This window comes from Macrobrachium rosenbergii, chromosome 12 (assembly GCF_040412425.1).
Source record: "Macrobrachium rosenbergii isolate ZJJX-2024 chromosome 12, ASM4041242v1, whole genome shotgun sequence".
NCBI lineage: Eukaryota > Metazoa > Arthropoda > Malacostraca > Decapoda > Palaemonidae > Macrobrachium > Macrobrachium rosenbergii.
In genome coordinates this window covers 26,690,601-26,704,930 of record NC_089752.1, presented here as the reverse complement: position 1 = coordinate 26,704,930, position 14,330 = coordinate 26,690,601, and the positions used below count along the sequence as shown (strand labels likewise).

The window sequence follows — 14,330 nt, the reverse complement described above, 5'->3', positions numbered from 1 at the left end:
CTACCCATTATTTTTCACTGAGAAATATTCACTAATTACTGTATTTTCATATCATTTTCATGACAAAATGAACTTTTTGTGATAAAAATATTAAAATACTCAGGTATAAGCATTTTTAGAGGGTTGTTCTTGTGTTTAAACTATCAAAATAGGCAGTTCTAAGTGTTTTTAGAGGGGTTTTAAGCATTCGCGGATTTTAGCTATTCGAGGGGAGGGGGGGGCGCAGTATGCATCCCCTGCGAATACGGGGGTTTACTGTAGTGGAATCGGAAGGATCCAGATATTCAGTGGGATCTGAGGGATCCAGACATCCATTGGGATCCGAGGGATCCAGTCGTCCAGTGGGATCCAAGGGATCCAGTCATCCAGTGGGATCCGAGGGATCCTTTCATCAAGTGGGATCTATGGGATCCAAGTGTTTAGTGGGATCTTAGGGATCCAAACACAGTGGGATCTAGAGGATCTGATGCACCCGCTGAACCAGTTCAACAAGTAGTTTGCGAACAGTCGTCAGTGCACGATGACACCCTTTCCGAGCGGGCGCCAAATTATTCCAGGCATCTGACACCACATTCCACTTTTCACCCATTTCGTCTTCAGAAGAGGACATAGAACAGGATCAGCCTGCTTCAGCCTACGCTTCCTTTTTGAAATACTTCTTGTTTTGTTTCCCGGACTTCTTTTCTCCAGAGATTCCCTTTTTGCCGGGTTCTTCTTTTATGATGAGACAGCCTACGGAAGCTTCTAGGCTGCCTAAGATGGTGCTATCGAAGTCGTCAAAGAAAGCTCTGTCAAGTATCGAGAGCTGGTTGACAGAAAAGAGGAAGATGGGGAAAGCGGTATTCTGCACTCCTCCTCCTTGCTTATCCAAAAGGAGATACTTATCCTATGTGACTGGGGAAGTGCCGTCATTGGGAGTTACTGCCCCCTCCCAAAGGGATTTCTCCAGTTTAATTGACTATCAAGGAGACCTGCCTTCTCCTCTTCCAAGATCTTGTTTACGACTCCTGAACTTGAGCATTTGACTAAGGACATCTTTAAGGTCTTCGAGATCTTAAGTTTTCTTGACTGGACTGTCGGCACTTTAGCCAAGAAAATAGAAGATTGTGCCTTTCTCCGAGCTAACTTCGCTACAGACTGGCTGGGAGTGCTCTCATGTGCGGATAAAGCAATCTGGGAAGGATCCCAGGAGCTGGCAGTCTTGTTCGCGGTGGGAGTACTTAAGAAGCGAGACCAGTGTTGTTCATTCACTTCCAAAGGGGTCACTCCCCACCAGAGATCCGCACTCCTTTTTGCACCTTTAAATCAACATGAACTCTTTCCCAGCACTACAGTAGAACATAACGCAGCAGAGCTGTAAAAGAAATCCACAAAAGACTTACTGGCCAAGTCCACCAAATGCCCTAAGGAGTCTGGACACCAGCTTATTTTTCAATTCTCTTCCATCTTCTTATCCACCCGCTATGACTACCGCTTCTATATATGTATATGTATGTGTGTGTATGTATGTGTATATGTGTATGTATATGTATATATGTGTATATATATGTACTGTATATATATGTATATTTTCTAACTCTTTGGTTTACATAGTGTGGATATTTCCACCTTCATTAAATTTCCTGTCTGTGTGAAAGGAAAGGGCATCATACCTTGGATTGGGGTTCATGTTCGAAGCTAAATGTGGGAACTGTGATTGGGAGTGTCACCCAATCCGATGATGTTTGGACCAGAAGGGTGTTAGTATGATGTCATATTGACACCCTGAAGGTGGAACTATCCCTGAGATCAGCCCGTGGATTCCAGGGGTGGGCTGTTATTAGGGGTAGGACTCCTGGCATATTTTCCGGTATGCCCACCAACATAGTCAGAGTGGGGATGATTGTATTCTAGTAATAGTCTCGGTCCCAACAAGCGGGTTAGGCTTACACTTGTGCCTCTCTGGTATGTTGGTGCTATCCCTTTTGGGTAGGGTAAGGGGTGGACATCTGGGAGTCAGTTCCTACTGGTGTCGTTAGTCGAGAATAGGGCCCCATGAAAAGTCAATGGTGCCTCTTCAGTGTTCACCAGCAGTGTTTTTTTTTTTTTTTTTTTTTTTTTCAGGTCCCCATGTTGAAATTGGTACCCTGGGCCAAGTGACAATCAGACACGGTTGACGACCCAATGCCAGGCAAGAAGGAATACAGCCAGGAATCTCCAACAAAAGCATCTGGTTCCAGTATTGTCACTCTGGAACCATTTGCAATAAAGAAAAGCAAGAAGTATGAAATAGTTCCTGGGGTCTTTGTACCCAACTCATACGAAAAATATTTAAATTTGAAGCTCAATGGTGACAATATTGATATTTTTGAGGTAAACAGGGAAATTGTAAAATGTTGTGGCAGACAACCGAAAATATCCCCTCAGAACAGTAATATGCTCCTGGTAGAGAGTATCTCCCCAGAGGAAAGCACGGTTGATGAGTTTGTCGGCCCTTGCGGGAGTAATGGTGGAGTGCACTCCCACTCCAGCTTGAACTGCAGCAAGGGTTTGATTTATGCCCTCAGCTAATGGGTTTCTCTGAGGAGAAACTTTCAAATGAATTGAAAGATCAGGGTGTAATTAAGGTGAACAGGATCACAAAGAAGGTGGATAGAGATCGGATACCTCAACCTACTTTGATATTGACATTCAATACGTTAAGACTCCCAGAGTATGTCTCTGCAGCCTGGCATAGATACAAAATAAAACAGTACATCCCGAGGCCCAGAAGATGTTTCCACTGCCAACGTTTTGGACACACCCTTCAGACGTGCCGGTCGAAAATACAAGAAAATCCCTATGGTTTGTGTCAACTGTGGAGATGATGAGCATGGTATGTGCACAAGGAACCTAAATGTGTTCACTGTGGTGAGGGACATGCATCATCATCTCAACAGTGTGATATATATTTATTTGAAAAAGAAATTCAGGCATTAAGAGTGATGGAAAGGATAACTTTTAAGGAAGCAAGAGAGCAAAAGCTAAGATTGTAAGACCTGGTCTAAGTTTTGCCTCAGTAGTAGCAAAACCTAGAAACCAACAGAAAGAGACAAATAAAGTAATAAGAAGCACAAAGGTAGAGTCAAAAAAAAGAATCGCTGAAAAGACGCCTAACAGATTCATCAGAATCTATTGACGATGGTAATGCGAAGACAAGGTTCAGTAGAACCAACAAGGAAGACGTCAACTTAGAGCTAAGAAAATTGAAGTGTCAGTTGAGACACACCCTCCACCATCTGCCTCTTTGGAGGCGAGGCCAGCACTCGCTGGCCCGGTGCCAGCTTCTGTTGGTGCCAACTCCTCTTGGAGGACAAACCAGCAGATGCTGGTCCCCAGCGCCAGTCCTTGCTGGTGCTTCTGCCTCTTTAAAGGCAGAGCTGGCTACTGCCAGCAATAGCAAGACAGTTGAGGAGGTCTCTTTAGAGAACACCTCTGCTCTCTCCGTCCCGATTGAGACAGAGAGAAAAGAAACAAAAAAACCGCTCACTGTCAAAGACACTGAAGGAAAGGATGTTGGCTCTTTCAAGGTGGTTATTCCCCCCAAGAAGCCAACAAAACTGCCCATTAAATTGTCCTCCCCAATAGAAAAAAGAACCCTCCCAATCTTTTAAAAAGGAACCATACTGATGGTCCCAGACAGAAATAAATTCACTTCTATAATTCAGTGGAACTGTCAGGGACTCCGAGCAAAGTATGAGGAAGTGAAGATTTTGCTCTATGAGCATTCTCCTGTTGGGGTATGTTTGCAAGAGACCATGCTAGGTGAATATACCCCTTGTCCTAGGGAATATGTTCACTTCAGAACTGAATTTGATTTGGAAGTGGGAAATCACGGTGGATCCCTCATCTACATCCGTCGAGATACTCCACACTACAAAGTAAAACTAAACACTCCACTTCAAGCTGTGGCTGTACGGATTAATTTACGAAGGCAGTATACCATATGTTCCCTTTACATTCCACCCAATAGTCATGTCTCCCGAGAGGACTTAATATCCTTAATGTGGCAGCTACCAGAGCCATTTCTTCTTCTTGGTGACTTCAACAGCAGACATCCATTGTGAGGAGATGTAACATCAAACCAAAAAGGGAATATGATGGCATCTATCGTAGAAAATGAAGATATAGGCCTTCTTAATACTGGAGAACCTACCCATTATCACATTCAGACTGGTACTGTCTCCTGCATTGACCTTTCAATTTGTAGCTCTAATTGCAGTGTTGATTTTAGTTGGAGAACAAGTGATGACTGGCATACCAGTGACCATTCTCCAATTATAATCAGCACCAATGATGATCCACCTATCCCAAGATCACCACGATGGTGCTTAGAGAAAGCAAATTGGAAAAAATTCAAAGATTTGAGCGAGCTGGAAGGGGATGCCAAAGATTTCCCAAGTGTAGATGATGCCATCGATCTCCTCAATGGAACTTTCCATACTGCTGGCTTACATTCAATTCCCTCGAACTAAAGGACTTTTCAGGAGACGGCCAGTTCCATGGTGGTCAGAAGAATTAAGGCTGCTGCATCGAGCTACAAGGTCATCATTGACCAGGTGCCGTGAGACATCGCACTGTGGATAATGTCATCACTTATAAACAGTGTAGGGCATGATTTTGAAAAGCTATGAAAGCTGCCAGAAGACAATCATGGGCAGGATATGTATCCTCTATTAACAGCAGAACACCAGTCAGCAGCATTTGGAAGAAAATAAGAAAAATTCAGGTAAATTTACACCCAATCCTCCTCCAGTCCTTAAAGTAAATAATAATCATGTCACTGATGCCACAGAAGTTAGTAGTATATTTTCTGAACACTTTGCTCGAGTCTCTGAAAAATCAGATAGTTCCCAGGACATCATTTCAGAATGATGGAAGAACAACAGGTACTTGATTTTTCATCAAACAAAAGTGAATCTTACAATATGCCTTTTTCTGAATGGGAATTTGACTCTGCTTTAGCCAGGAGCAAGAACACTGCCCCTGGCCCCGATGAGATTCCTTATAAAATGTTTAAACACATTTCAAGGAACACAAAACTTTTATAATCAGCATTATCAATAGAATATGGGATGAAAGCAGCTACCCTAGCATATGGGAATTGGCAACCATGTTACCATTTCTTAAGCCTGGAAAAGATCCTCTCTATGCAGCAAGTTACCGCCCCATTGCGTTAACTTGCTGTTTGTGTAAATTAATGGAAAAAATGGTAAATGTAAGGCTGATGTGGTATTTAGAGCACAACAGTATCTTAACACCTTCTCAGTGTGGCTTTCGAAAAATGCACTCCACACTGGATATCTTACTGCAACTTGAAACCTCTGTCTGTGAAGCATTTGCCTCCAAACAACACCACGTGAGTGTTTTTTGATATAGAAAAGGCATATGACACTGCTTGGAGACATGGAATTCTCAAGACAATGCTAATAGTGGTCTACGAGGAAAGTTACCTTTATTTGTCAGATCATTTTTACATCGTAGGTATTTTAAAGTTAAAGTTGGCAGTACTTTATCAGAGAAAAGGTGCCAAGAAGAAGGTGTTCCCAGGGCAGTGTTCTCAGTGTAACACTTTTTGCTCTGGCCATAAACAGTGTTACATCTGTTATTCCAAAAGAGGTCTTAAAGACGTTATTTGTGGATGACCTGTCAATATCTTTTGCTGCCACCCGGATGACTGTAGCCGAAAGAAAGTTACAATTAACGATAAATAAAATAACAAGTTGGGCTGAGAAACAGGGTTTTAAAATCTCTGTAAGTAAGACTACTGCTGTCCACTTCTGCCGGATTAGGGAGTACATCCTGATCCAGACCTCTGTTTGTATGGCCATAGAATCCCATGTGTAGAACAAACGCGCTTCTTAGGCCTAGTTTTTGACAGCAGAATGACTTGGGTACCCCATATCAAACATATCAAAGCAAAGTGCCTAGAAGCTCTACACATCTTGAAGGTGCTGTCTCACACCAGTTGGGGAGCTAGTAGAAATCTTATACTAAAGCTTCATAAAACCTTAATTTTATCAAAGCTGTCGTACGGTTGTGAAGTATATTCTTCAGCCTCTTCATCTAACTTAAAAATTTTAGATTCTGTTCATCATTCAGGTATTCGTATAGCCACAGGAGCTTTTCGTTCATCACCAATATCTAGTTTGCTAGTCGATGCAGGAGAAATGCCCCTTGAACTCTATCGTCAGTCATCATTGCTTTGATACTGGTTTAGAGTGCAAAGACTTCCCAAATCTCTGGCTTTTGCTGTGGCAAACAGAAATATTTTTAACAGTTTTTATGAAAATCATCCAAGGTATCCTACTCCTTTTAGCTATAGAATTAAAAAGATTTTAGAGGATACAAATATTGGAAAAATCCCCGTACTTCCTTGTGTGTGTCCCATTACTCCTGTCTGGAAGGTACCTGCTGTGAAATTCTGCAGGTACTTCAGTGGAGCAAAGAGGGATAAATCTGATGAGGAAATGAGGGCAATATTTTTAGAGCATGCTTCAGAGCATATGAATACAAGATTTATATTTACCGATGGTTCCAAATCCAATGCTGGCGTTGGTTATGGAGCTTTAGTGAATCTTTTAACCGAAGAGGTGCGCTTCCTTCAGTTGCTTCAAACTTTACAGCTGAGCTGTATGGCATCTTAGTAGCACTGGAACATATTGCAATACTCCCAGTGTCTGGCTACACAATATTTTGTGACTCTAAAAGTGCCTTAGAGTCCCTGGAAGTCTTCAATACTGATCATCCCTTAGTGTTGAAGATCTTGCAGTGGATCTTCTTGCACCATTGTAGAGGAAGCATTGTTTCTTTTTGTTGGGTTCCTGCCCATGTGAACATATCAGGAAATGAAAAGGCAGACCAGCTAGCCAAATCAGCAGCAGAAATTCGATACCCAGAAAATGTCCTGTTCCATATCGTGATGCATTCCATATTATATGGAAATCCATCCAGCAATTATGGGCACTTCAGTGGGACAGAGTAGGCCCCAATAAAATGAAAGAAATCACTAGTCAGACACACCCTTGGAAATATGACCTAATGCCAAGGAAGTGGGAGGTTGTATTGTGTAGATTACGTGATTGGCCATACACGCTTAACTCACGGCTTTATGATGAATGGGGAGAATGAGCCCTTCTGTGACGATTGCTTGGTTCCACTGACTGTTAGGCATTTGCTGGTTGAGTGTCCCAGTCTGGTGGAACTTAGGAGAATCATTTTTTATCAAATAGCAGTGAAGCAGGTGGTAATTATAACATGGCAAAACTGTTGGGAGAAAGTATGTGTATTAATAATGTTATCTCTTTTATCAAAGAAGCTGGTCTTCTCAAATATATCTGACAGCTGTGCTGTCTTAGTATATATATATATATATATATATATTTTTTTTTTTTTTTTTCTAAAGTTATACTGTTTATCTGATCAAATCTATTAATAGTTCTTTTTAGCAGAATTTTATATATTTATTTATTTATTTTAGCTAGTTTTCTTTTTGTTTTTCCTTTTTAATAAAATTTATATGTAGTTCTTTTTAGCAGAATTTTAATTTTAATTTTTATAACATACTATAAAAATGAAAAGATCACACTTAGTATTCAAAAGTCGGTGACCCTGGTAGTTTGACGCCAGATAACTCTCAATTAATCAATCAATCAATCATCTTCCGCATTGTTTGCACCTAGAACAGTTTCCCTCTACAGCAAACATTTCAAGGAGGTAGAGGTAGATTTCAGCCCCGTTCCCGAGCGTATTCTAGGTCCGTTCAGACAATCAAGAAGTCAGCAAGCAAATCTTCCTCTCGCAAGTGAGGATATTATCCTCCATGTACCAGTGGGGGCCAGGTTTCTACATTTTTGGAGCAAGTGGAAGGACAGAGATGTAGAACCTTGGGTTTTAGAGGTGATCAAAGTAAGATACTCCTCCCATTCAGGGAGAACCCTCCCTTAGTGTCCTCTCCTATCAACTTGGCGGCCTACTCTTTAGGCTCAGAGAGGTATTTTGCCCTTTCACAGGAAGTTTCGTCTCTACTTGCCAAGAGAGCCACAGAAATAGTCAGAGATATCAACACGCCGGGGTTCTACAACCACCTATTCGTCGTCCCACAATCATCAGGAGGCTGGAGACCTGTTCTGGACGTCAGCGCCCAAATTTCTATATTCAGACTACGAAATTCAAAATGGAAACAACCCACTCAGTTCTGTCTTCCATCCAACAAGGGGATTGGATGGCAACCATAGACATGCAGGACGCATATTCCCACATTCCAGTTCACCCATAGGCCAGGAAATATTTACGGTTTGAGTTCCAGGACAAGGTCTTCCAATTTCGAGTGCTGTGCTTTGGACTTTCAACAGCCCCTCAAGTTTTCACCCGAGTCCATGCCCCAATGGCAAAACGGCTACATCTCATGCGGATCAACATCTGCCTCTATTTAGACGACTGGCTCCTACACTCCCCCTCGGAATCAAGTTGCACAGAGGCCCTAAAGAAGACTCTTGCGTTAGCCCAAGAATTGGGCCTATTGATAAACCTAGACAATTCCCAATTAGTCCCGAGTCAATCAATTCTTTATTTGGGAATGAAGATCAACTCTCGGGCTTTTCCCTCCGACAAGAGAATAAAAGCCTGCAATTGGACAGTTCAGAAATTCCTCTCTCTCGCGTCATGCTCGGCCAACGAATGGATGAATTTACTGGGAATTCTCGCATCTATAGGAAAGTTCATTCCCCTAGGGAAACTTCACATGAGAGTACTACACTTCTTTTTGAAAGCCAATTGGCAGAGGAAGTTTCTCCAATCACACCTGAGATCAAAGAGGACCTTCGATGGTGGCTTGTAACAGGAAGGTTTGCAGAAGGGAAATCTCTAAAACCTCTGAATCCCAACCTCACATTATACTCAGATGCATCGGATCTGGGTTGGGGGGCTCTCCTAGAAAACAACGAAGTGTCAGGGACATGGTCCCTACCTAAGAGAGAAATTCATATCAATGTGAAGGAGCTGAAGGCAATACACTTAGCTCTTCAACATTTCTCAACAGCGACTTACAAATCCACAGTCATAGTCCACTCAGACAATATGTCAGCTCTGGCTTACATAAAGAATCAGGGAGGGACCCACTCCTTTTCACTGTATCAAGTGACCAAAGATCTCCTTATCTGGGCGCAAGGAAATCAAACCAGATTGTTACCCACTTTATACAGGGCAAACTCAGTGTCATAGCGGACGAATTAAGTCGTTGCAAACAGGTCCTACCCACGGAATGGACACTGAATCCACAGGTATGCACTGACCTGTGGAAACGGGGGGGCGTCGATAGATCTATTTGTAGCGTCGAGGAACCACCGACTCCCTTTGTATTGCTCCCCAGCCCCGGACCCTCTCACGTGGGCAATGGATGCGATGCTCCGGGACTGGTCGAACCTTTTAGTATGGTGAGAGACTCAATCAACAAATTTCTCTTCCACGACAACATGTCGATGACCCTGGTAGCTCCCTTCTGGCCACAGAAAGAGTGGTTTCCAGATCACCTCAATCTCCTAGTAGACTTCCCAAGATTGCTTCCACAGCAACGAAATCTACTCAAGCAACCGCACTTTCACTGGTTCCATCTAAAACTATCCACCCTCGCTCTGACAGGCTTCAGACTGTCAGGAAGCTTGTCAGAGCGAGACTTTTTGAGATCAGCTGCGGAAGCAATTGCCAGATGTAGACATCAGTCTCCCTCAAACGTCTACCAGAAGAAATGGTCAATATTCTGCAGCTGGTGCAGAAGACACAAGGTATCATCTTCTTCTACCTCTGTAGTGCAAATAGCAGATTTCTTGCTGTTTTTAAGGTCTTCACAAGGATTGGCTACGTCCACGATCAAAGGCTACAGAGCGAAGCTCAACTCTGTTTTCAGACTAAAGGTCTGGATCTATCAACTGATAAAGACATCAGTGACCTTATCAAGTCACTAGATACTGCGAAGCAAGAGAAGTCAGATTCCATATCCTGGAATCTAGATGTTGTTTTAAGATGGCTCTCAGGTCCGCCTTTTGAAGCTCTTGTAAGATCCCTCAGGATCTTACAAGAAAAACACTATTTCTAGTTGTTCTAGCTACTGCCAAGAGAATTAGTGAGTCACGCCCTGAGCAAGAAGGTAGGATTCACACAGGGAGACACGGTCTGTTGCTTTACTTTGAGGTTCCTAGCAAAGAATGAAACACCGTCCTTTCCCTGGCCCTGTTCATTCACAATCAAAGGCTTGTCCAGTAAGAGCACTTACGTATTATTTAGAAAGAACTAAGAATATCAGAGGCGCATCCCCTAATCTCTGGTGTTCAGTTAAGGATCCATCCTGTCCTTTGTCCAAGAACACACTGGCGTTCTTCTTGAGAGACATGATTTCTGAGTCGCACATTAAGATTCAAGAACTAGACTTACCAATTTGCAAGGTTAAAGCCCACGAAATTAGGGCAGTAGTGACTTCGATTTCCTTCAAGAGGAGTTTATCCCTATCTTCTATTTTACAATCCACTTTCTGGAGGTGCAAATCAGTGTTTGCAAATTTTTATCTATGTGACATCAGAACTGTTTACAAGAACTGCAGTACCCTTGCCCCATTATCTTTGGCTGGCATGGTATTGGGGGAGGAAGGGTAGGGGGTACCCTTACACTCCCCTATCTACTCGCCTTGAATTAGGTTGTCGAGTTTTGGGAAGTTGGGAGGTACTGAGTACCTGGAGCACCCTTCATTCATTGTCATGTTATGAATGGGTCATGGTATCTGATCTGTTTTATGGTGTATGCGTAACTTGTGTTTTATGGTCTTAGTTGGTACTGCACCCAGGCCAAGGGCTTTTGTGTTTTGTATGCTTTGGCAGCCATCGGAATACTCCTCTGCTGCAAAGCCCCACTATGTAGAGGCACCTCTGGCTTCGCTGTCATGCCACTACGGTGGAGAGGAACCACATCAGAGGCAGCATTTTCCTGCTGGAGCTCTCTCGCCAGGTAGGTTACAACTAACATTCTCAATGTTAACTACTTACTATTTTAAAATTCATCTCCATTCATGAGTGTTTTTTGAGTAGTACATGCCCATGCATCCCACCTCCTGTCAATGTGGGATTCAGCTATGTAGTTACTTGGTAAGTTACTTATATAAATATGATATTTTTATAATAAAAGTTTTATATATACTTACTCAGTAACTACATGATCATAGCCCTCCCTCCTCCCCTCTCATGGGCATAGGGCATAAACGAATTGGGCTCGTTAGTAGTGTTGTACCTACCCTTCCCCGAAAGTGAGCAGGGCGAGTTACCTACACCAAAATATTGGAACACTACTGCGAATTTTCACATTTAAGCTGCCAATAAATGAAACGTAATAGCTATGTAGTTACTTGGTAAGTATATATAAAACTTTATTTTATTATAAAAATTTCATTTTTCCTGCAACAATATCATTGAAAATTTTGCCAAAAGGGCAACACAGAAGAAAAATTCATCTGGAGCGACCTGTGTAGTGTCTGCTTACTGCCACAGACCATAAAGTAATGGGGATCTTTGCCAGCTTGTGTGCTGTTGCCATGTGTGTGAGTAGGGTAAACGAAAAGGAAAACTAGGTAATCGCTGTAGGCAAGGGAAAGCGCCCTCTTGCCTTGAGTCCTTTAATACTCTCTCACTGTATCAATCAAAGGCAATATTCTTGCCAAGGCCAGCTATGAGAGAATTCTTTGATATTGGCTGATCTGTCTTATGGAGACTTAGGGGAATCATAAGAGTAACTCCTTTGAGGACAAACAATGGCTACACTTTCAAAAATATTTATTTGGCATACACTTTGTTGTTAACAGAAATTTATCATCAATGGTAGCATTCAGAACTAAATTTCCCCTATTTCTAATAACTTTCTTCAAAAACCAAGAATAAGTCTTCAGAGATGCTAATGTTGAACTAAGGAAGAGTTTTGTATTTGAAAACCTTTAAAATAGCTAAGGGATACTTGGGTTTTTAGATTCATTTAAAGTGCAATAAGGGCTTGCTTCTTATGACATACACAAAATAGTTTCTCAGACTTTAAAGAATATGTTGTTGTTTCTCAGGCTTTAAAGAACGTGTTTTTTACTTATCTCTATATTAGCACAGTAGCACATTCTGCCATTCCATACTGTGTATGTCCATTTAGAAATGTATTGATATTAATGGCATGGGGAATTATATCAGTTAAATACTAGCTTGCCTGATCCAACAGTTTCTTCATGAATAATATACTTACCCCCTTAGGTGTATCCAGCATTACAAGTCTACTCAACTAATATAATAAAATTAAATTCACTTACTTCATGAGGCACATCAGCACTGAATGGAAGGAGGACTGTAGCGGATTTTGTTTTAGCATGATTAGTGAAGAAATAATGACCAGAGAAGTATTGCAAAGCATAAAGCCACTGGTCTCTTCTTGGGGTAACACTAATACCATTAGGATTACCAGGTACAATGAACAGCAACTTATCAGCAGTATTCATATGTTCACTTGTCCAAGTATTTGGATTCTGAAAGTAGGAAACATTTCTCAAGATATCTGTATAACAATAAGAAATTAATTTTTTATTGAAAAAAATTTACCATGTAGTATTTTCACACAAACCCATCACTTACTGTATATACTCTCACATAAGTGACTTCAAATGTACCCAAACAATGTACAGTACAGTACTCCTTTTGTCTAACTCATGATCAATAGAAGCACAGTGCAAAGCACTACCTGGAGACTGAGTAACTAAAAACTGAAGGATGGAGAGTGAGAGGAAAGCAGAGGATGAAATATATTAACAAAATAAGGAAAATGACTAGAAGAGACACAACACTCACAGAGTTAATGCAGATGGCAAGAAATAGAAAACACTGGAAGTCAATGATCGCAAATGTTTTAAGAGACATGGCACACTGAAGATGATGAAAAATGACATTTTTATGATAAAATGATGTTTCATTATACTTAACAAAACACTGTAAAAGCTTTTATCTCTTTAAAATAGACACGTCCGAGAAATAAATTTTCAAACTTTGTTTGGAACGCTGATACAATTGGCGGAGATCTAACCCCACCGGATGCCGGTGGGGGTAGCGTGGCAGGAGACATACCCATAAACCCAGGTCAGTTTCATTCTTGGTATACACAAATAGTGAAAACCTGAGATAACGTCTCCCCTGCGGGGGGAGGAGGAGGTTTTATGTTACAGTGTTTTGGTAAGTATAATGAAACATCATTTTATCATAAAAATGTCATTTTCATTATAATGACTTACCAAAACACTGTAAAAGCTGATTCCACATTTAAGGTGGAAGGGCAGGGGATGAGATACCAGTTATTGAAAGGTTACACACACACACAAAAAAAAAAAGAAAAGGAACAAACTCTAACCATGGGTATCTTAAGGATCCATACCAACAAAAGGGCAGGAGTCACCTTACCTGGTAGATGGGCTTTTGCAGGGAGGTACTGCTGCTGGTTGAAGCTCCATTACCTGCAGAGGCCTTGGGCGTAAGCACTGCTAGCCACTCTGCTCCATAACAACCCAAGCAGTCAGGGAAGTACACCGCTGACTGAGACAAGGGGTGACTTCCTTTTGCTCTTGCCCTGAGCAATTGGAAAGCAACCAGACTGAAAAAATGGGTCTCACCGCCTAACCTAAAAATAGTTAGATATATCCCCCTTCCCTATACCCTCGGCAGCTCAACTAGAATGGAGGGTACTCCAGGTGAACTGAGCACCCCCGGCTTCCCATTAACTCAGCGACCATAAAACCACAGGGGGAAGGAAAGATAAGGAACCTACCCCCCTAGTGTGTTCCCTCTAAAACCAAGCCTGCTACCGATACGGGACCTAACGCAAACAGGTCCTGATACGCAACTTCAACCTCCCTAAGGTAGTGAGACGCAAACACCGACTTCGACCTCCAGAAGGTGCTCTGTGTGATCTGCTAAAGTGACTTATTATGACGAAAGGCCACTAAAGTTGCTATTGAGCGCACTTCGTGAATGTGAGACTTGACTAGGCGTGCGTCCTCTTCGTTGATGTGCCTGTGCGCCTCTAAGATGAGTTCCTTGACGAAGAAAGCCAGGGCATTCTTGGATAAAGGTCTGGTTGGATCTTTCACTGAACACCACAGGTTAGAGGAACGTCCTCTGATGCTGGCCGTTCTGGCCAAGTAAGTTTTGATAGCTCTAACGGGGCACAAAGAAGCCTCCAATTCTTGAGGGCCAGCCACTCCGGAGAGGTTCTGAATGTTAAAGGACCGAGGCCACGGGTTGGAAGGAGAC

The 14,330-nt window shown here is 42.1% G+C and overlaps 1 protein-coding gene across 3 annotated transcripts in view; it reads right to left on the bottom strand.

Moving 5' to 3' along the window:
- The window catches only part of LOC136844450 (uncharacterized), a 71,199-nt gene that overhangs the window by 5,386 nt on the left and 51,483 nt on the right, over nucleotides 1-14,330 (bottom strand). For all 3 annotated transcript variants that reach the window (XM_067113699.1, XM_067113698.1, XM_067113700.1), the window contains exon 9: nucleotides 12,347-12,559. In XM_067113699.1, the coding sequence (XP_066969800.1) occupies nucleotides 12,347-12,559 (213 nt within the window). The remainder of the gene's footprint in view (nucleotides 1-12,346; nucleotides 12,560-14,330) is intronic.